General features: G+C 39.1%; 1 protein-coding gene across 2 annotated transcripts; it reads right to left on the bottom strand.

The window, feature by feature from the left end:
- Positions 1-2,234: 2,234 nt before the first annotated feature.
- Positions 2,235-23,537, bottom strand: LOC119719416 (sterol O-acyltransferase 1-like). Of its 2 annotated transcripts, none has more exons than XM_038188857.1 (13): positions 23,303-23,537; positions 17,227-17,371; positions 14,360-14,502; positions 13,517-13,564; positions 11,280-11,387; positions 9,617-9,776; positions 8,650-8,839; positions 7,814-8,154; positions 7,048-7,275; positions 6,051-6,146; positions 5,217-5,349; positions 4,713-4,873; positions 2,235-4,151 (listed from the first exon to the last, which is right to left on the bottom strand). In XM_038188857.1, the coding sequence occupies exons 2-13, from the start codon at positions 17,320-17,322 to the stop codon at positions 4,095-4,097; spliced, it is 1,761 nt and encodes a 586-aa protein (XP_038044785.1). In that variant the 5' UTR covers positions 17,323-17,371; positions 23,303-23,537; the 3' UTR covers positions 2,235-4,094. The 2 variants fall into 2 exon arrangements, with proteins under 2 accessions (XP_038044785.1, XP_038044786.1); XM_038188858.1 differs by having other exon boundaries at positions 23,342-23,537.
- Positions 23,538-23,643: the final 106 nt, after the last annotated feature.

The following is a 23,643-nucleotide window of genomic DNA, read 5'->3' as shown; positions in this document are numbered from 1 at the left end:
AACATCATGACAAATGAGTGTACGAAAATTCATTTTAATGTAACGTGTATTTCTTGAGTTGTTGGCCCCAAATCGGGTTTGGTGGTGGAGATCGAGACGACTATAATAGAGGGCGCGCTACATAAATAGTGGTCTCGGCAACGCATCAACACGGATGCTGCACAAGTTAAGAAAAAGAACAACCTCGTTTCCGATGAACTACTCAAGAAATACAAAATGGATTAAATTGAAATTTCGTGCAATTAGTTTTCACGATGTGTAGCATGAGTCGTTTGAATGGCGTGAGAAACCGTGGAGCTATAAATATAATATGATCGTAACAATCTAGTGTTTTAAACGTTAAAAATCCATGTTGACTTCCATTAGGATTGTATTTGTTGCAAATAAAATCCTGTATTGTTACGGTCATAATAGCTTGATTAATTGACGTTTTTTTATGAAATGAAATCTTTTGATGCCAAACATCATGACAAATGAGTGTACGAAAATTCATTTTAATGTAACGTGTATTTCTTGAGTTGTTGGCCCCCAATCGGGTTTGGTGGTGGAGATCGAGACGACTATAATAGAGGGCGCGCTACATAAATAGTGGTCTCGGCAACGTATCAACACGGATGCTGCACAAGTGAAGAAAAAGAACAACCTCGTTTCCGATGAACGACTCAAGAAATACAAAATGGATTAAATTGAAATTTCGTGCAATTAGTTTTTACGATGTGTAGCATGAGTCGTGTGAATGGCGTGAGAAACCATGGAGCTATAAATATAATATGATCGTAACAATCTAGTGTTTTAAACGTTAAAAATCCATGTTGACTTCCATTAGGATTGTAAAATCCTGTATTGTTACGGTCATAATAGCTTGGTTAATTGACATTTTTTTATGAAATGAAATCTTTTGATGCCAAACATCATGACAAATGAGTGTACGAAAATTCATTTTAATGTAACGTGTATTTCTTGAGTTGTTGGCCCGAAATCGAGTTTGGTGGTGGAGATCGAGACGACTATAATAGAGGGCGCGCTACATAAATAGTGGTCTCGGCAACGCATCAACACGGATGCTGCACAAGTGAAGAAAAAGAACAACCTCGTTTCCGATGAACTACTCAAGAAATACAAAATGGATTAAAATGAATTTGTCACGATGTTTGACATCAAAAGATTTCATTTCATAATAAAAACGTCAAATTATCAAGCTATTATGACCGTAACAATACAGGATTTTAATTGCAACAAATACAATCCTCATGTAAGTGGGGAGGACACTTTTACCTAGATAATTCTGTCCCCCTGGACACTTTTAACGGGGGACAGAATTACCGTCCACACACCTCCTTTTTACATGTTGCATTATAAAACATATTTCCCTTAAATTAAAACAAATTCTGAGCAAAGCCCATCTTTTTGTAAGAAACCAATGTTATGCACGCCAGAGACAGCCTGCAGAATTGTCATAAGCTATAATTCACAAGAGGGCGCTATCTAGAAGAACCGTCGGCTGTCAGTCTCAATCATAGACACATTTTGCAACAGAGAGGGCGCTATTAAATAATACAAATATTTGACAATTTAAATTCAATGGACAATAGAGGGCGCTACTCACAGAGACCATTAGCTTTTCGAAGTTTCGAACTCGAACTATCGATTCAAGAGGGCGCTATTTACGGGGACCGTTAACTTCTTTAATTCTTCTCCCACTTTGTTTTATCTCTAAACTAAAGTAAAGTTTTATTCCTTTAAATAATTAAATTTTTCATTTCCTGACTTATTTCAGAGCATTCTATGTGCATTTTTAAACTCGTTAGATGCATCGTAGGCTGGAAATCGCTGTAAGTGAATAAAAGTTGAAAGGTTATGACAATTAATGTGCAAAGACAAGAATTTCATATTACAGAAAAATGTAACATATCCCATTTTTTCAATGGCTGATGTTTACAGTTTTGTCATTTGGTAGAAATTGATGACAGGAAACCTTTGTATATGAAAAAATGGCCCTTCATACCTTCAATTGCACACAGACTTTTTAAATCCACATTAGTCCATCAAAAATATTTCCATACACATTCAGGGATCTTGATAAGGATCTCTGTTTGCATGCAAATCATAAGCATGGAAACTATCTGTCATTTCACTTGGTCACTTTTCTTGGAAGGGGGGGGGGGTTGAGACAGATTTTTAAAATTATTAATTTGTTACTGAAAACAAAGTTCCCATCAGACAATTTACAAAGGTTCATTGTTTTGGAAATATTAATTTACCTTTCCAACCAAAAAAAGAATTATTTTCAAACTTCTCTTCTTTACAATACAAATCAATAATTACTAGATCTTAAGTCTTGAATTTCTTACATAATTACTGCAATATTCTTATTTTTATAAGTCTGACGCTTGGTATCTATAGTAACAAACTAACACGAATTCGCATTTTGACAGAAACTACACCTATAACTGTGACACAGGCTCATAAATATGCGCATATGCTAATAAATTATTTAATACCCTGACATCCCAATAGGTTGCAACTTTTTTTTTGGAAAATACTTTGAATATAAATATTTCATAAACCTTGGAGATGTATTGTATAACATAAACTTGGGATTATGGAACAAGGTAACGTAGAACCGGATAAGTGTAAACTGTAGAATATGACGCGGTTCATTTTTTTTCTTATTTTGAAAAGATCCATTGTTTTCATTGGATCGGTTTGTATTTGTTTAAAAGAACACTGTGTAGCAGCAATTACTTAGTGCTCTTTGTATGGATTTCAAAGTGCAATATTTCTTCCAATCTTGTTAATAATTACTTTCAATTTGATTGAATAACACAAACATTAAAACAAAACCTTTGGCAAATAAGACAAAACTGATGCTTCCTTTTTACATGTTGCATTATAATACATATTTCCCTTCAATTAAAAGAAAATCTAAGCAAAGCCCTTCTCTGCATACATTAGAAAGAAATCCTTCTGATATATTCTTAATCTCTTACCCACTACCAGTCCCTACATTCGAAGTCCATATGACAAATGAAGGGGCCTGGAACCAGTCTAGTATCAGTCTTGATCTTACAATCTAGAGGGCGCTGTTTTTGAGACCATTAAAAAAAAATTTGACATTTAAATTCTTGTGACAATAGAGGGCGCTACTCATGAAGACCATTAAGTTTTTGAACTTGAACTATTGATTACAGAGGGCGCTATTCACAAGGACCGTTAACTTCACTAATCCTTCACTCTCTTGTTTTACCTGTTTTATTCCTAAATACACATGTAATTAAATTAAACAATTTCTGAATATTTCAAATGATTCTTAGTGCATTTTAAACTCTCAAGATGCTTTGTAAATAATGTTTAGTTATATCTGTTATTCACTTTCTCAATTTAAATTTTAATTACATTTTGTGTATTTCTTTTATTTTCTTTGATCTAGAAAAAAAAAATCATTTATACATATTTCACAAGAGGGTGCTATTTAAAAGAACTGGTGGCTTTATCATTTCAAATTTACAAGACAGGGGGTGCTATTTTTGAGGCCATTAAAAAAATAATCAGACTATTTAAATTGTAGTGACAATAGAGGGCACTAGTCTTGAAGACCATTAACTTTCCAACTTGTACTATCAAATCCAGAGGGCGCTATATACGAGGACCATTAACTTCCTGAATCATTCACCCTCTTGTTTTTTTTTCCTATATAATTAAATTAAATTTTTTTATATAATTAAATTAAATGTTCTGACTTATTTCAAAGCATTCTTTGTGCATTTAAAACTCTTTAGATGCATTGTTAATAATTTTTAGTGATGGATAACTCATATGATATATACTTCTCAATTAAAATAACTTTACTTTTGTGTAGGACTACTTCTTTATTTTCCTTGATCTCGGAAAAAAAAAATCATATATACATACATGTCTATAAATGTTGCAAAACAAAACAAAAACTTAATGCTGAGTTTACAGGAGTAAGTTGGCTAGCTTTCAAATGTGAAACGATCGTGAATTATCTAGAATAATTTACGGCTTTAATAGGAAAATCGATTCACACCAACTGTTTCTGGAGAACCAAAAAGGAAAAAAGGTTCCTGTTGCGTTCAGGGTTGCCAGTTGCAAAAGAAAGACTTTGGGACGACCAAATCTGTAGCAGCATCCTGGGAAAAAAAAGACAGAATTAAGAAATAATTTTTAAAAAACAACATTATTTTGAAATTAAATATGACTTAAATACTATGAGCTACATTTCATCAAATTCTGTGAACGATTAAGTGGAAATCGCTCATGTGAACTAAAAATGCATCTGAAAAGTTCTTATAACGCAAGAACTTCGTGTGCAAATAAATATCAAACCCATATTTTTAACAAATTCAATTGATTTTTTGTAAAAGTTTTTCCATCAGACAGAAATTGACTGAACACTATACTTCTTTCAATATGTGAACAAATGGCCCTCCATACCTTCACTTGCACATGGCGTTTTTACACCATAATGATTTGCTTATAATTCAAAAATCTGGATAAGGATCTTTGTTAGCATGCAAATGAAGTATGAGAAGCCTGAAGTGAAATAAATCACTAAAAAGAAATTAATAATCACACACATTTATTACAATCAGGCACAATGAGAAAAGTTTATCACCCCTCCCCCCAAAAAAAAACAACCCACAAACAAGAAAAAACAAAGCAATTTTCAAATACATTATTCTATAGCTCACCCAAAGTGTGGAGTTTTCCGTTGGGGCGCGGCAGTGTTGCCTAGCGTACCATTCCTGGCTGTACAGGCACATGAGTATGCCATTGCCCATGAACAGGGACAACCAGACGAAAATGTTGTGAAGGTTGGACGTCCCTTTACCGGTAATGAAGATGAAAATGACTGCAGAACAGATGGAAAGAAAGGAGGAAATGTCACCGGTAACCGCCGATACTTACATGTTGACTTACACACTGAGCAGTTTGTGTGCACCAGGGAATTGTCACTGCCTCCCCCTGCCCCATACAATGAAACTTGATTGAGTTGGAATCGAACCTCTGGCCCCCAGAATGCCATGATGTCCTTAACTTCTTCAAAAGCCATCATTTTCAAATATCCCAAATCCTGAATGAAAACTCTGGTGATATACTGAATAAGCTTTATTTCTACAAAGAAAAACTCTCAGAAAACAACTTTTTCACAAAATAAAAGACCCCGCCCCCCCCCCAAAAAAAATTTGACTTACATCCGACTCCGCCGAAGAGAAACATGAGAACTGGGAAGAAGAAACCAAAAGCTAGCGAGAGAACGTACTCGTGGACAAGCGCCGAAATAACGAAGACGGCAATCATGGAAATGCTCTTCCTAATCCGAAGGAGCTGACGACAAAAACAGATATGAGGAGAAAAATATAAAATTTGAGAGAAACTTCTCAAAAACTTTGCTTTTTCTAGTTGGACCAGACCTATGCAGATGTACTCTGCAGGATCGACACTATACAACTACCAAATTTGATGCTGTATTAAACTTTTTTGAGGTGGGGAGTTGTTTCTTAAAAGGGGTGGAGCACAAAATGGGTTTAGAGATAATTTTAATACAAACAAAGCTGCTTTTTTTCCAAATTTTTCAGCCCAAGGTTCAAATTTCCATAAAACCTGTCTGAACACCGCCTACATCTTTAAAGAAATGGTTGGTTTTTTAAAATTCAACACAGAATGTACTTTTTTTACATTTCTAAATAAAAAAATTAATTATAGAATGTCAGGGGAATTTATTTTAAAACTTCACACATTTTTTTTTAAGGGGGGGAGGGGCCTAGGGTGAGGGGTGGGAGTTAAAATGAAGGGGGCTTAATTGGTTGTGACTCCACCAACCCCTGAACACAATGGAGTACCGAAGTGAATACGTCACGCGCACAAAATGTGTGTGAAAGACATTAGCGCGTGATTCAGCCCGAGAATCAACACGCGCGAGCACTCCATTCGTTTGCACAACACTTTCTGGTTCTAAATGATGTCACACTTCGGTACTCCATAGAACAGCACTGGTCGTTAGCTAGTCGTGTGGAGTATTTTCGTACCTGGAAATCTCTGTAGATGTACGTGTACAGCCAGTCGTGCACGACAATGTTCCAAGTCCGGTAATAATTGGCATAGGACTTGCAGTTCCACCAATCCTGGAAAGATAAAAACAGAAAGGTCATTGCAGGGCAGATTGCTAAAGACCTTTCTGATCATTGTTCTTTTCAATTCAACGATTTCCGAATTCCAAAATTTCAGTTCCAAAATTCCAATGTTAGCTCTTTGATCTGTTGGATACCCCCGGGTTAGGCCAAGTAAAAAAATAAAGCAGTTTCTCGTCCTTGCCTGCTTCCTTGTTTTAGCTCACCTCCTTTAAAAAAAAAGAAAATAATTTGTGATAAGGCCAAGTCAAAAAAAAAAAGTTTCTCGTCCGGGTTTTTGAAAAAAAGGAGGAAGAGGGGCTTTTATTTTTATTTGTTTCAAGATGGCCGTCATTTAAAAATTTCCTGCAACCGTTGGTGTTTCCACTGTTCAAAGACACTTTTAAAATGAAAGATAAGTTGGACAAGAGAACTGAACATATTTACAGTGTCGTTTAGGCTTGTATTGGTCTACAATTTATTTTCCGATGAATTTGTGGACTTTTTCTGTGCTTTTTTATTGCATTTTTCAAAAATAAAAAATAATATAAAAATCCAGGCGGCCTCCAAAAAGGTAGTGGGCGGGGACGAGAAACATGTTTTTTTTTTACTTCGCCTAAATGTTGTTTTTTATTTGTTTCCAACAAAATTGTAGCTACGTACGCAATTTTACAATCTGTTAGAAAGGGTGTCAGCTTCTTTGGACACGAGTATCAGCCAAAGAGTCCAGAAAATGGAAGAATCCATCTGCCATCTTGAAAAATCCGCCATCTTGAAAAATCTGCCATCTTGAAAAAATCTTTTGTTTTTCAAAACCCTCAGACAAGAAACAATTAAAATTTTGACTTGGCCTTAAGTTTGATTCTTGTAAATGATCTTCAAGCCACGGATTTAAAATCTCAAATACAAATCTTACTTTGTAGAACTGTCGGTCGGCGAAACGCATCATCTCGGCGAAAGCGTTCATCCAGGAGTGGAGAATGGCGAAGAAGGCCAGGATCAGGACCAGCGTGCCGGGCAGCATGCAGCTGAAGACGCACAGGACCAGCCGCTGGAGCGTCAGCTTCTCCTGGCTGAAGTTGCGGAAGACCGGCACGCAGAAACGCTCAAAGGTGTAGTAGGTGTAGAACAAGCACGCTAGAACCTGCAAGAGAGGCGAAATGTCCGTGTAAAGCGTGCTCGTTCCAACTGTATACTGCGCGTCAAGTTTGCTTGAAGATAAATTCGTTATCACGCTCGCGCTCGTGGAACACGGAAAATGTAGTGCGTCTGTGTCCCACATACCACTCGGCCGAAGGGTATAATGGGATAACTTACCCCATCAACGGCCAGAAAAGGAGAGTTAGGGGTGACCTAGACTGGTTCCTGATCCATCCACTGCGTATTTCGAATGTCTGAGATTAGTCTCAGACCATCGCAATATGAATTCGAACGTTTTCGCGCGCCGGCGATGCCTGACGCTCACGCAACAGCGGGTGGCTTTAGCTTTTGCACATTCAGGAAGTCGTTCGTACTACGCACGCGAACCAGTACAGTACACCCTTTGGCACTGCCCGCCTCAAAATATCCGTCAGTCTGTCAGTCAGTAAGTCAGTCGGGGAGTCAGTCGGTCGGGGAGTCAGTTGGTCACAACAAGAACTAGGCTTGCCCTCCGGGACCACCTAAATCACTGGTCCCCTCACCTGCAGTAAGTTGGTGTTGACCACGTTCCATCTAATCTTGGGCGTCTGTGGGTACCGGTCCCGGTAGATGAGCGTGGGCGCAAACAGGAAGTACAAGAAGTGGGAGAAGTCCGGGCAGGGACCGCCGCCGCTCTCGCCGTTGCTCGCGAGCCGTGCCTGGCTGGCGACACTGACGCCGTTGGCGTGCGCCAGGAAGCGGGGGCAGCCATCGCTCCTGCTGCGCATGTGGCCATTGCCGCGCAGGTGGCCGTTGGTCGGACTGCGGAGGTAAGCGTTGCTGGAGCTGTGGCCGATGGTCCTGACGACGCCATTTTTCTGCAGGATGTCGGCTTCTGCAGAGTCTGCAATGGAATTCAAATTTTGTGATTTTTTTAAAAACTTTTCTGCTTTTGAACATTGTTATGTTTTAGTTGAAACTTATCAACTCAAGTTCCAAAAAATCCATTTAACGAACATGTTCTCCCGGATGAAGGAATGGGTCTTGATGATTAAAATCAACTTCAACAAAAAAAATGATCTAACCATCATCTCAAATCAACGACAACACCGTAACTCAACAAAACGATCAACCAAACTAATATTTACCTGAATTTCAACCAAAATTTCAACCTGAATTAACCAACTTCAACCAAACGATCAACTAATCATGAACTAAAAATCAACTAACCAAACTAACCAAATCAACTATTACCTGAACGGGGCTTCCACTGCCGGGCTCTGGGCACGTTCTCCAACATGAAATAATGTATCTTCATGAATAAAAATAAACTTCAACTAAGAATCAACCAAAAATCAACTGAAAATCCACTAACAAAACTAACCAAATCAACTATTACCTGAACGAGGCTTCCACTGCCGGGCCCTGGGCACGTTCTCCCGGATGAAGGAATGGGTCTTCATGATCAACCGGAGCTGCTCGGCGATGACGATGATCGTCGAGGCCGGGGGTAGCTGGTGGCTCAGGACGACCCTCAGCGGAAAGACGCACATGAACAGCTGGGAGGCAATGTAGATACACAGCCACACCTGGGGGTAAAGGGGGGGGGGGGGGGTTTGACAAGTTTTAGGGTCAAAGGTCAAGTAATGCCATATTCACTGAAATTGGGATTTTTTTCACCATCCAATGCAAAGAAAACATCAATGGTGTGTACCTTAACTGCTACATTAGCTTCTGTTCTGCCAGTATGATATCTGCTCTAGGAAGCCTGAGTTGTGGGTTCGAGCCCCACTTGAGTAAATTTGTGAAGTTTACTTTTTATTCTCATACGTTTTTAGAGGGCACCCATAATACGCCAGGGATGAAGTCGAGACGACCACAAGTCCAGTCACAAGCAAATCAGAAGACAATTCACAAGTCCACTCACAAGTAACAGGGGATGAACGAGAACACAAGACTGCATTTGCAAGAGTCATTAGAATTCGAGGGGAGTCAGGTTGGCGCAGTGATTACTGTCCTCGCCTTCCACCGCTGTGACCCGAGTTCGAATCCCGCCTGGGCCAATATGTGGATCGGGTTTTCAGTCCCTCCCTGATTCTGTGGGTTTCCCCCAGAATATCATCCTGGGGTTCTCCTCCCACCACTAAAACTGTAATTTCCTTCCACATCTTCTACCAAGGGACCCCACTAGGAATAAGTCGAGAGACTTTCGTTGGCTATCCTGGCCAGTTGCCGAAGAATTACAAACAAACCAAGAACTGGGATCGGATGTCTAGTGATGGACCTGCCAGGACTAAAAGTATTGATGATGGACTTGAGTACAAGACTACGAACATCAAAAAAAAACCTTAGTATCTGAGACATACCCGATCAGGAACGCGGTTTCGTTTATGCCGGTTGGTGGCCCAGTACTGGAACAAGACGAACGTCACTATCATTGTCCACATCATCATGATACACCACGTAGACAGGACCACCGGGAACTGGCCAAACTGCCACAGCAGCATGTCGACGTTCAACTTGATGCTAAGAAAGAAAACGGTAAAAAAAAAATGCCATGCTAAATAAACATGTTGCTCATAATTGTTCACATATTTTTGAAGAGATATTTTCTTTGACTTGTGAGTTATACTGGTTACTTATCTCACTGACTGGCTGTCACTTGTGAATTAGACTGGTTAGCTATCTCACTGACTGTCACTTGTGAATTAGACTGGTTACTTATCTCACTGACTGGCTGTCACTTGTGAATTAGACTGGTTACCTATGTCACTGACTGACTGTTACTTGTGAATTAGACTGGTTACCTATCTCACTGACTGTCAGTCACTTGTGAATTAGACTGGTTACCTATCTCACTGACTGGCTGTCACTTGTGAATTAGACTGGTTACCTATCTCACTGACTGACTGTCACTTGTGAATTAGACTGGTTACCTATCTCACTGACTGGCTGTCACTTGTGAATTAGACTGGTTACCTATCTCACTGACTGACTGTCACTTGTGAATTGGACTGGTTACCTATCTTACTGACTGGCTGTCACTTGTGAATTAGACTGGTTACCTATGTCACTGACTGGCTGTCACTTGTGAATTAGACTGGTTACCTATCTCACTGACTGGCTGTCACTTGTGAATTAGACTGGTTACCTATGTCACTGACTGGCTGTCACTTGTGAATTAGACTGGTTACCTATCTCACTGACTGGCTGTCACTTGTGAATTAGACTGGTTACCTATCTCACTGACTGGCTGTCACTTGTGAATTAGACTGGTTACCTATCTCACTGACTGGCTGTCACTTGTGAATTAGACTGGTTACCTATCTCACTGACTGGCTGTCACTTGTGAATTAGACTGGTTACCTATGTCACTGACTGTCAGTCACTTGTGAATTAGACTGGTTAACTATCTCACTGACTGTCAGTCACTTGTGAATTAGACTGGTTACCTATGTCACTGACTGACTGTCACTTGTGAATTAGACTGGTTACCTATCTCACTGACTGACTGTCACTTGTGAATTAGACTGGTTACCTATCTCACTGACTGGCTGAGTTAGACTGGGCTGGGACCAGGGCCCAGTTTCACGGCGCTGCTAAGCACACGCTTTTCTGCTAACAGAGCCTCCGTCTATTTCATGGAGACCGTAAGCATAAGCACAGCAAAAGGCACGCTTACTTCAGAGGAAAAAATTTGCTTAACTCAGTGACGTAACAATAGAAATCTCCATGCACGCGCGACCGTTAGCACACACACGCCGTGAAATAGTGCTTAAGGTTAGCAAATTTTTCTGCTATGCTAAACACAACTTTTCTGCTAACTGTTAAGCAGCGCCGTCAAATTGGGCCCCGTATGTCATGTAGCATCTACTCCACATAAGCAGTAGTCTGGTGCCGCTTGTTTCATGTACTTTCCAGATACATTTGTACGTACATTTCATTACATTACCACTCTACAGCTTACTCTACACAAATTTTTTGGCCGTTCCAAATCGGGAATAGAATCTTGCACACTCCAAACCTTACCTGCCGTTTTCAATGTACTCGTAGACTGCGGTGTTCAGTACAAAGACAATCAGCATGGCCACGAATATGTTGTAAATTGTCCGGATGTTTTTGTTCACCAATAATTGTCTGTAAAGAAAAGGAAGACACACAAAAAAACACATCAAAGCAGAGAAATTGATACATTTCATTTTAGGAGGGGTAGGGGGTAGGGGTAATGTAGGGGTGGGTGCGGTAGTTAGTAGGGGGTGGGGGTGGTAAGGCTTGAATTTTAGAGGAGTTAGAATTTACTTCGTCACCCCTGAAATTTTGTAAATCTTATTTCAAATTATCTTGAATTAAAGAAAAAGAAAAAAATTCAATCAAATATACGCGGTAGAAGTGTTTACGTCAAATGCCGCCAAGGTCACGCGTTGCCAGGGGTTATGGGTCGACACAAACCTGGACTTACGTAGCGATAGGCACGGTGCTCACTTTGTCATCAATGTTTCATCCGTTAGAAAAGAAAAATAAAGGAATCCATCACATTCTAAGTGATAACTACAGTCAGCTCCGAAGCAAAATCCCATTTTGAGTCGTATTTATTCCAAATGTCTGAGAAATTTCAACTTAACAAAAGTTCACCGAAATCGCCCGTGCAAATCCTATGGTAAATATGGCGGACCAGACATTGTGGACACATCACTATTGGAGACAACCTCGCAGAACGTCACACTTCTGCAGCGTATGAAAAATATATACTAACAATTGCGTCCATGTTTCTTTGTTCAATTCCACTGAAAAACAAATTAAGTAAATTGAGGTAAAACATATGTGGATTTGTGAATATAGCCTGCAGTTTCACCAACAGTTCCTGGACCAACAAAATTTCACAATTTCAAATTTCCAACTTTCCGCAATTTATTTGTATATTTGTAAAAAAAAATCATGGGTACGTAATCACTGTTAATTTTCCAGCTTTGTGAATGTCTTGATGCCAGTGGCGTAGCCACGGGGGAGCGTGGGGGGGCAACAGCCCCCCATGAAACCTTGTCGCCCCCCCCCAGTCGCCCCCCCACTGAGATTTTGAGTTTTTAAAAAAATTATCATTGATCTACTAACGCCCCCCATGAAATGTTCCAGCCCCTCCAGCGCCCAAAAAACATCAACTTAAATTTTTTTTTTTTTTGCTCATGCCTGGTGAGGTGACTCGAATGACACAGAAACCAAAGTCCGATCAAAATAATTAAGCCAGGTTCATAGGTTCAGCACATCGACCTGCGGCTGCTCGTGTGGGTATGTTTACTTTTCTCCCATTGATAAACATTCAGGGTTGTTTAATACGGTACGTACGCGACACAGAGAGTGCGCTTGCTGAGTCATCACATTGAAGTGGGGGGGGGGGGGAGGGTATGAAGCCGACTAGATGACAGGGCGTGGAGAGATTACACAGTTTTTAATCACATTATTAAGAAATATTGGATAAGAATTTTTATGTCTGTTGGTTGAAATATGGATAAATGTTTGGTTCATGGCAAAATCTTAGGGTTCTGTTTTATTTCATTTTACCTGTCAATTCGGACATTTTTTTATTCCATACTTTTTTAATCATAAATTATCAGCCACATCCATTTTATGAATGATACAGAAGTGGCGAAAAAAAATTAGAGCTTTCATTTTACGTAACTTTTCAATTTGACTACAACTCTTTTAAATTTTTTTAACAAATTATTAAAAATATTTCAAGTTGTCTTTTTCAGAATGTGTGAAATGGTAATTGTGTTACATTTATACTCGAGGTCATTATACCGCCCTGAATCCTTCAAAATCCTTTTGCCAAAGTGAAGGAATTTGGAGGATTGAGGTTACATGGCAAAAGTGCGTTACTCATTTTGTAGGATGCACTTTATCAAGGTCTTGGGCCGGACCTTGTGTTGTTTTTGCTCAGCCATGCATGAATATAGGCCTGGATTATGCTTGAAATCCTCCGCACAGCTCCAGGATGTCACTGGCCAAGCCTCAACATATCGACAGTCACTGCCGTAGGATTTTGCAGGATTCAGGCAGGTCACCCCTCCACGGACCATATTCAAGAAACAATGGAGGAATTTGCACTTTGCAGGATTGAGGCTATATGCTAGTTTTCCATGAGGCCAATTGGAAGATTTTACCGGATTGAGGCTACATCCTAACAAAAAGGCCTTGGGAGTTAGAGTTAAATTTCAATCATTGTGTCCACGGTTACGGAAATTCTACGGTTAGTCTGTGGAGGTACTTACGTAAGCAATGATTCTCTGGCAATGAATACTTTTTCTTTCAGCTGCTTCCTGAAAAAAAAAAAACAGGTGCAAAAATAATGATTGATTGTTACAGATGGACATATTGCTAACAAGCTCCACAAACATCCTGATTTGATCGAACAGCAGGAAGTGTGAATGCAATCATCCTTATGTACAAGTCAAAGTATTTGTGCAACATGGACATTTCAACATTTTATTTCTGTTTCAAAATTGTTATGATCATCATGCGCAAATATACATTTTGCCCAATGTGTTGGATTACGGAAAACATCAAAAGTGATTTTTATTATTATTATTACATGTGTTATCATTTATTCGGCATTAAAAATCACACAACTGTACAACATGATATGATACAATTGTGTTCAGATCATGTACATGATTATTAAAACCGAAACCCAAATGTCGGGACCATTGTTTTAGTGAAGTTCTGCATGTAGCACTTTCAAAGTCTAAGATATGAAAGCCCAATTTATAAGCTTTCTTTTCGTTTAAGAATCATTCAAATCACTCATGTACTTTTTAAGTTACAGAGTTTTAAACACAACCGCCGTTTTAAGGTTCTGTCTACCGATCACAAAAACAAATCACATAAGGATGTGTGTGTGAATTGTTTTCGTTTCGCTGAAAGAACGCACACTTTTTTTGTGATCCGTGGACAGAACTTTAAAATGGTGGTTGTTACCATATAATTTCTGCTCTTTTAGAGATTATAAAAATTACTTCCCCCCCCCCAAAAAAAAAATCCATCATTTTTGACATATTTTTTGGTCCCGCATTTGTGGCTTGTGGAAAAATTGTGGGAAAAAAAACGACACTTACTGTTCACCCTGTTTTGGTCTTTGGTCGGAATCGTTCGCATTCAGTTCGTCCTGGTCACTCTGTTTTTCCAGCTCGCCGACAAAACTGTCCAGAAGGCCCTCCAGATGACCATCGAGCTGGCCCAGAAACTCCGCCCGGACTTTCTGCAAAAAGTCGGAGGAACGGAAAAGTGTTAGGTCAGAGGGCTCGCTGGGGTTTCCAGGCGCCCATTTTGGACAACCCATGTCGCAAAAGTAAAAGTACCCCCAGTTTAGACTGGCGTTCCAAAGTCGCGCCAAACCCCCAAAATATTCCAAGATACTTGAGCTGACCAATATGGATTTGTTTCCTAACAGTGGAGTTAGGAAAATGAGATAGTGATGGGGGTGTGTATTTACAGGTAGTATGGGAATCGGGTACTCGATTGAAAAAAAAAAATCATGGTTAGGCCAAAAAAAAAAAAAAAATTGGTCTCTGGTCAGCGCGCGCGTCGATTTTAATAATGCGCGTCAACCTTTTTTTTTTTTCCAAATTAACACGGAAGCTACAACAGCACCCTCTATTGCCGTGCCTCCTCACATTTTTGTACCAAGGAGCACCAAGGAATGGGGAAATTGCACCAAGGCAAATGATAAAGGGCACCAAGGCAAATTATGGAGGACACCAATGTATAATGAGGACACAAAAAAGCAAAATAGTACCCACCTTGTCTGTACAATACAAGCTTGAAAAAAAAAAAAAAAACCACCAAAAAAACCAAACAAAAAAAAACGCGTCGCCGCATCAATTCCGGAACTTCGGTCTGACCAGAGACCGACTTTTTTTTTTTTGCCTTAGGTACCTGTTAAAGAAACCCGACCCCAAATTTAAATATCAAAAGTTGCTGTACAGATTGTCCATAAAGGTCCGAAAGATAAGGCCAAAAACAACTTCTGCTTCCGATTACATGGCATTTGAAAATAGGGTAGGAATGTAGGGAATTAATATTTTTTTTGGGGGGGGGGGAATTTTGTGTGTATGATCATATGGAGGTGTCTACGTGTAGTCAAGGGTAGTACATTGTAATTGGTGGATTTTGGGGTTTTTTCCCTCATTTTTTCGTGACAAAAAATTAGGGTAGGGGCTGTCAAAAAAAGGTAGGTAGGGTAACCGGAAGCAGAACTATTATTTTTTTTTGGCCAACATGTAAGTCAATACTACCACATCTGTGAGTCAATACAGCACGATACAAGTGTGTTCAGTGAGCTCAATAAGCCTGCATGTACATGTAGCTAAGTTAGTGAATTAATTTACCATTGACTACACCCAGAAAAAAATCTTTTCTGGCAAAGTTACCGGAAACATGTTTGTTTTTTCTGGCCTCACCACATTTGCCACGGAGTTCAAGGCCATGTAAAAGCATAAGTTTGAATGCTAAATAATAAACTACTTCAAACCTCATTATGTTTCAGTCTGATACAAATCTTCAGTGACAAAATACCACTTACAAAACAACAAAACCATTCCGTTGTTAAGAGAAAACAATTTTACGATAACCCCATGTAATCGTTTGTTTTTACAATTTGCTAGCTTTTTCAAAACACTGCACTTCATATTTTTGCAGGTATGTTTTTTTTATGACTGAATGCCAAGATCGCATGAAGGGCAAACTACCACAAACAATAAAATTCCACATGCGCTTGCTCAATCTCATGTGACACAATTTGTCAAAAACAAGAAACAAACTGCTGGTACAGACGACCTTCAGTATAAAAGCAAAGTTTGAATATTCCATACCACAAATTCTTGTTGTTTATAAATGCTGAAACGGGTTTTAGGTTTCTTTCATATTAAAGGCATATAGGATCATTTGCATTTATCCGAAAAGTAACGTACCAAATCAAAAAGCTTACTTGAATTAAAGATCTTACCGTACTAAACATTTAACAACCTGTGAAATTTTGTCTGGCTTGCTGTCATTTAAAAGAAATCAAGAATGTTGGATATTTTCCAACGATCAGTCAACTGACTGATTTTTGGAAATAAAGAGTGCTGCAGATGAGATCGTGATTCGTGATCAGAGGTTGTGCATGGTTTGTTTTACTGGTTTCTCAAAAAGTGTAATATCCACTGAGCTGAAACTTCAACAGTTTGAAGATTCTTCCTTGGATTTCAAATGGAGTTGTTATGTGAAACAAACAAAAATGCATGCAAAGCAAATGGTACGCATTTAAGTGAGTGGTATGGTCTTTGGTGCTGAAACCTCGGGAAACGCCACCACTGAAGAGCATTTATAAACACAAATCACCTGATTTCTCCAGCTTCTAATATTTTTAAGCCCTAGAACTAATCTATTTATCTTCCATGACAAATAGATTAGGCCTAAAGTATTATGTTCAAAAGGACTGCGATCTACTAATGGTGGCTTTGTGTTGATTTTAACAAGGCCAATTTTGTAGTTATGAGTCCTCTTTCGTTTTAGTAGAACTCAAGGTGTTGTTATCATTCCAAAATGACCTCCGCAACCTAAATCAGTCTTCTTTTAATTCAAATGACTGTATTTTTTTGTTACTTTGAACAGTATCTTTTGGTAGAAAATGAGATTTTCTTCCACATTTTCCAGTTGAAGCTGTGCAAATCTAATGTATCACCATCTTTATTTCTGTGTTGCGTTTTGTCGTCTTTAGTGTCATTTACCACCAAATATCCTTCAAAAATATCAAAACCCTGCCCTCTATCCAAAACACCCAGGCTGTTGGTTTTGAACTTCGCCAAAATAGTTGGGTGATTCCAATGAACTTAAAATGGATTTTGTTCTCTTAAAGGAACAGGGCCTGTAACGACACAATCGCCACAAGGGTGGGCGAGACGATTAAGGGAAACTTTGTTCAAACAAGGTTGCAACTTACCTGAGCGGCATGTCGTAAGCGCACGATGTTCATTTCTTTGTCCAGCGACGCACCGAAGTGGTCGTCCACCTGTGGGGGCTCCCGCCCGACCCTCATCCTGAGGTCAACGACCTTTGGGTCAACTTCTCGTCAAGAATTACCGAATCTGAGGAAAGAAAATAGTAAATGGAAAGAAACTATTTATTGGGAGGAAGAAATTGTAAATACTTAAAGTGTTAAGACAAGAGTGTTAAGACAAAAGTATACACGTTGAAAAATAAAATCAAACACATCAAACCACCAACCTTCCACCCCCCCCCTAAAAAAATCTGCATTATTACAGAAATTCCGACCAAAGGTTACGGAGCTGGTTCAGGATACTGGGTACCAAAGTTACATGCTTGCCATAAACTTACTTTACCTAAACTTTTTTATGTGCCAGCTGGCACACTTTTTTTACATGCATTAGCAATGAAGCCAAGTTACGAAACAAAAAAACAAAAACAAAAAGTCTGAGCACATTTCCTCTGTTTTCTCAAAATGTATAGCAGCCACTGAGCTCAAGTTTCAACAAGTTAGTTGTTAACTATTATAATAGTTTACTAAGCGGTACCCGCTGCTATGTACATGTACATCAGATTCGAACCGGCCACCCGATCCCGTTAGCTCGGTGGTCGAGTGGTAAGACATCTGCACTAGAAAGCAGGAGGTCGTGGGTTCGAGTCCCACCCGAGTGATTTTTCCAACTTTCACTCAGGAGGTAACACACTGAGTATACAGTGTTTAAAAAAAAAAAAAAAACGTCGGTGAAGGGCAAAAAACCTAATTTGAAGTTAGTTGTTGAAACTAACTTACGTGTTGTGTACCTTACTTTGATTTTGAGCAATTTTGTTGCTTCAAATCAAAACAAACCCACAAAAACAGCAAATATCCTATATACCTTTAAGACTGAAGACGAACATGCAAGTGTACTGACTGAAACATAATACGTGTTTGTTTCTATCAAATGTATCTGGTAGATCTTACAAAGTAAACCAAATAATGGGCAACAATGTGTAATCAATATGAAGGACCACTTGACTTCACCAAAACAAACAACACAGAAGTTGATGAAATCATCAGATAAGGCAAGAGGATTTTAGTGTCAACATGTCTGATGAGAGTTGCAGTATCCGTGTTTGCCAAGCTACCCACTAGATTCTAAACCAAACACGATCAATCACCAGATCACCAATAAATCAACAAAACCAACCACTTCATTACAGCAGAATCATTTAAAACTTAAAATACCCGCACAAAAATCCTCTAAATTTCTCCTCTGATCATGGACGCTACCTTTAAGCAATGAGCTCGTAACATAATTGAAATTGTATAAAAAAAATACAGCAACAGTAAACAAAATTTATATTTAATTTTTTTTTTAAAGAGGACTATGATACCTGCCATAATGGCATATTTATAGGGAATATACAACATTTGCAAACATCAAAAAAACAAAATTTATTAGGCCAAAAAAAAAAATAGTTCTGCTTCCAGTTTTCCTACCTACCCTATTCTGACAGCGACAGACTCTAACCTATTTTTTTTTATGGGGAAAATGAGAAAAAAACCCACCAGAAACCATCAATTTCTGCCTTTTACCCAGGACTTCAAGCAGACGCCTCCATATGATCGTACACAAAAAAAATTGGCCCCCCAAAAAATAATAATTCCCTACCCACCGGTACTTACCGAAAAACTTATGAAAAACCTTACTGGACTGTTCGTGAATGACAGTCTAAAGCATCCTGTAATATCCTGGCACCATTTTTTGCAAGGAAAATGCAATTTTTGTATCAATTTCCAACCAGCGTTGGGAAAACCCCTGCTTTTTTCAAATACTGCCCCCAAATTACCATATCTTTATTTTATGGTCGGATTTCCTGAAACCTGAACAGCCGGGGTCCGGTTTCCATTGTTCAGAGTTCAGACAAGGTCAGGGAAACACAACAGATGAGGGCAGCACAGTGAAAGTGCTAATAGGCTGACTTCAGGGTCAACTCAGGGTGACCTCACGGTGACCTCAAGATGACCCCAACGCCCTGACCTTGCTCCATAGCTGGATACTTGTTCAATGTGTTCCTTCCTCCATGTTGCTACACATGAAGGAACATGTACATGGCGTGAATATGTACATGTACATTGTTGTCATTGTCTTTTCTTAAAGGTTTTTTGCTTGCTTGGAAGTTGTGTGCTTTTGAAAAAATTATAATCTAGCAAATTTAAAAATCGTGGAAATCATGTCAAACTTCTTGGGTTTATGAGTATATTGTGAATTCACATTTGAAACTTTTTTTACAATACCCAAAAAAATTACAAAACATGTAGGCCTATAGGTATAAAACTTACACTGTACGCCAAAACAAGTTACAAAAAAATCGAAACAAACAAACAAACAAACTTTTGGAACGATCCAAATGCATATTTACGCAGTTCCTACCAAAACATTTTCAAAGTTTTAAGACAAGCAAACCAACAAACAAACCAATAAAACCTTCCAATACACCAATTTAGAAACCGAATATTTCCTCAATAAAATCGGCTAGCCACATAAGTTTACCTGCAAACTTCTACCATACATGTACTCACGGACCTAAAAATCCAACGTCTAACTAAACAATAATTATTGGTCGCTGCTCTTTCAAATTCACTCAACTGGAAACTAAAGCCTGGCTCAAACGTAGGTGCAGTTCGCCAGAAGAATGTCGAGAAAACCAAATCTTTTTGAGTGCCAAAAAAAAAAAATCTTGTCTACAACTTTCCTCTGATCATATCGACTGGACCCCCTGAGGTGAAAAGTTTGTTGACCTATAGATCTGGATCTTGCAAGGTCTGAATCAAGGGGTTAACAAACTTTTGGATTTCCCCTGACACCTCAGGTGGAACAGCATGCATGACCTTTTACAATAAACCTAGTTTTCTCCCGCTTTTTTCCCCTGTACTACAGAAGTATGTACATAGAAATACATGTACTATGCTTCATGTTTTCATATTATTTCTAGTTTATTGTCCAGCGCTGTGAAACTTTTTATGAGTAAGAGCACTTTATACATGACTTTATTGTGTTGTATTATATTCTTTGTTTCTCTGTCATGTCTGTACAAGGATAAACTTTAGTTGAGGTTTTGTGGGAGGTTTTATGAAATAAATGGGTTAAAATTTCCAAATAAGGCCAAAAAAAAAAATAAGTCGGTCTCTGGTCAGCGCGCGCGTCGATTTTAAGCATGCGCGTCGATCTTTTTTTGTCCAAAATGTTCCGCGGTAACTCCAACAGCGCCCTCTATTTCCGCACCTCCTCAATTTTTTTTTACCAAAGAGCACCAAGGAATGGGAAACTGCACCAAGGCAAATGATCGAAAGCACCAAGGCAAATTATGGAGGCCACCAATGTACATGAGGACACCAAAAAAGCAAAATAGTACCCACCTTGTCTGTACAATCCAAGCTGAAGAAAAAAAAAAAAAAGGAAAAAAAAAAAAAAAAGCAGCGTGGCCGCGTCAATTCCGGAACTTTGGTCTGACCAGAGACCGAATATTTTTTTTTTTGGCCTAATGGGAAAGAAAGTAAGTACCCCAAAGCCACTTCTGTGGTTGTGTACAAAGTCTATGGACCTTATTCACAAGGTAGCCATTTTGGTTGTGTTCACTGAATGTATTTTATATATTGTGAACTGTTGAATGGGATGGTGCCAGACTATCATTTTAGCCTCAGTTTCAATTTTTTTTAATGTGGCTTTATCATGTTTATGTTAAATCACAAATTTTTAGCTATTCATCACAGTGGACTGCTATTAATTTGTAATCAACTTTATGTTATTGCTTTCATTTCTATACCTGAGTTCCAAAAATGAAGATTTTACCTCGCTTTCAATTTAATATCATGAGTAAAGCCCATGAGTTGAGTGCATTTTCAAAGTATTTCCTAACAAAACTGGAAATGTCTCTCAGTCCAAAACTCATGTGTTTTCAACATTTTTGCAATGACTGACCTTCACTGAGATGATATATGATGAAAAAAGTGGCCTCAGAATGCAACATTACTGCAACATTACTATGAAACTGGCATTACTCGTTTTGGTTTTTTTGGGTTTTTTTTGAGCAAATCTGTAATGTAGTCCTGGGATGGTTGAACAAAAGTCATGTGGGTTTGTGTAATGAACATTTACTTTTGGAACTAGCACACCATGTCTGGTGGTTAACCCTAACCGAACTCAACCCATCAAAGCCCAACAGCAGAATTTATTGTATCTGTTGGGATTGGTACAATACCCCTAAACTGATGGTCTACAAACTAAGTCCAACAGTGTGTGTGTACAATTTTCCCGTGTAGGTGTTGGAATTTGCCAGGATGGGTATGGTTCCTGGTAAATTATTCTAGGGAGTTAGAATTAATTAACCCTTACCCTACTTGACCCTCCAATGCATGCCAATTGTGCCTCAAGAAAATCTCCTATGTTTTTTGCATGGCCCTCCAATATCTGCCATGTCATTTCAAGGGTAACTGGACAGGCACTCCAATACATGCCACAGAGAACAATGAGAGTCCTCTGATAACAAAGTGAGTGCCCCCAGCTGGTCAGTATCAGGCACCCTCCAGGGCCTCCAACTCCTGCCAATTGGAGCCTTCACTGTTAAGACTTGTTATCTGCCAAATAACTGCAGCTGGAGGGCATTGGCATAACCAACTGACATGCAGTAAACTACCCTCAGAGAGTAAGGGTTAAAGAGCAGACTTTTTTCCCCTTCAGGGCCTGCAAATATCCCACGAAAAGAGCAGGCAATTGCTTATTAATTTAATTCCAGGTTGGTGTCACTTTGCATATTTTAGGGTTTAAAAAGCAGAGTGGACCAATTCTACACATGTATCCAAAAAGTAGCCGAGCAAATTATTGTCAAAAAGTTTACTTGGTTTAAAATCGTGATAACACTAAACTTTCCGTGAAATTATTCCTTCTGGTGTGCGGTCATTTTAAAGAAAACAATAAAAGAAGGTCGATCCCAAAGATGTGTCAAGTGACACATTTTTGGAAATTTCCATTGGCAGTCGGTGTGTAATTGGGCTAATCCGTTAACGGGGTGCAAGCACGTTGACAAGACGCGAACGCGCGTGTGGTTGCCATTATTAGCGCGACTGTCAGTGTGTGACATCATGTACACTGTACCAACAATCAACAGAATGAGAATCGTGTCCTGAATGCTGATTTGGGGACTTTGTCATGACTCAACAAATTTTGAAATGAAAATTGAGACCAAGAATATTGTTTTCTCAAATATAGTGGTGTTTCCTAACGTGGCGCACTTTGACATTTACCCAGACTTTCCACATCAGTGTTGCCAAACTTCGTTGTTGACAAACTTAAAATTCATGCAGTGAAATACTGGTACTTTTACCTTAATATGCTTGCTTTTAACTTCTGTGAACAAAACTACTTTAAACATGTTCAAAAGAAAAAAAAATGGCCAGTCAGTCAGAACATGTTTTTATTCCTCCATGGTCCGAACGAGTTTAAAATACATAATTGGCTTGTTTCGGAGCAACTATAGAATGCAGGGACATGCCGGAAAAGGGTTTTTTTTGGTAGTTGGATGCGATGTGAGGAGTGGATGCGCGGATATGGATGCGGAGTGAGCATGAAGTAAATTAAATCAATAGAGGGCGCTATAGAAAACCAACTGCACATCCATGCAGCCATGGATGCGCGGATAAAGAATGGAGTGGCCCTGTATTCTACCGTACGTACATGTACGTGTTCTACTATCATGACGTATAGCCTTATTTCTAGCTTGAGTAACTCCAGCTGACATGCTCCATATTCATTCACAATCACATGTAACATGTGAATGAATATGGAGCATGTCTGCTGGAGTTACTCAAGCTACCTTGTTTCTATGCTTCAACTTAAAGTGAGTACATATCTATCCATGGTGAAAATTAACACGTCCATAAAAAAAACACACACAACAATTTGAGAATGAGAGAGAAAATGAATGAATGCTGTTTCAATTTCAATGAATACACACATGACCAGCAGGCAGCATGACTAGCTTAGGCTACTCACCAACAGTACAATTGTTTTTCGGAGAAATGTCCAACCCACCACGCACTTCCTTGCTCTATCTTGTCTATGGCCTCAATGAACACTGTACTTTTTCTGACGCATGTTCGGGTCGATATTGCTTGGCCTTGTTGCATTCACACACACACACGTCCACACACACACAATTAATTATAATTTATAGGCGACCAGACAGTGCGTGACTCACCCCTCGAATGGCGAGCTCGATTTTTAGATTTTTCAAGACCGCTAATTTGCTATAGCGCCCTCAACGCTTAGTCACGCAAATGACCTTTGAGAATGACCCAGGATAAAGAAGATTAAGTTTTTATTACATGATTTGC

Source organism: Patiria miniata, unplaced genomic scaffold, assembly GCF_015706575.1.
Source record: "Patiria miniata isolate m_02_andy unplaced genomic scaffold, ASM1570657v1 HiC_scaffold_8, whole genome shotgun sequence".
NCBI classification, from domain to species: Eukaryota; Metazoa; Echinodermata; class Asteroidea; order Valvatida; family Asterinidae; genus Patiria; species Patiria miniata.
This window is presented reverse-complemented; position numbering and strand designations above follow the sequence as displayed.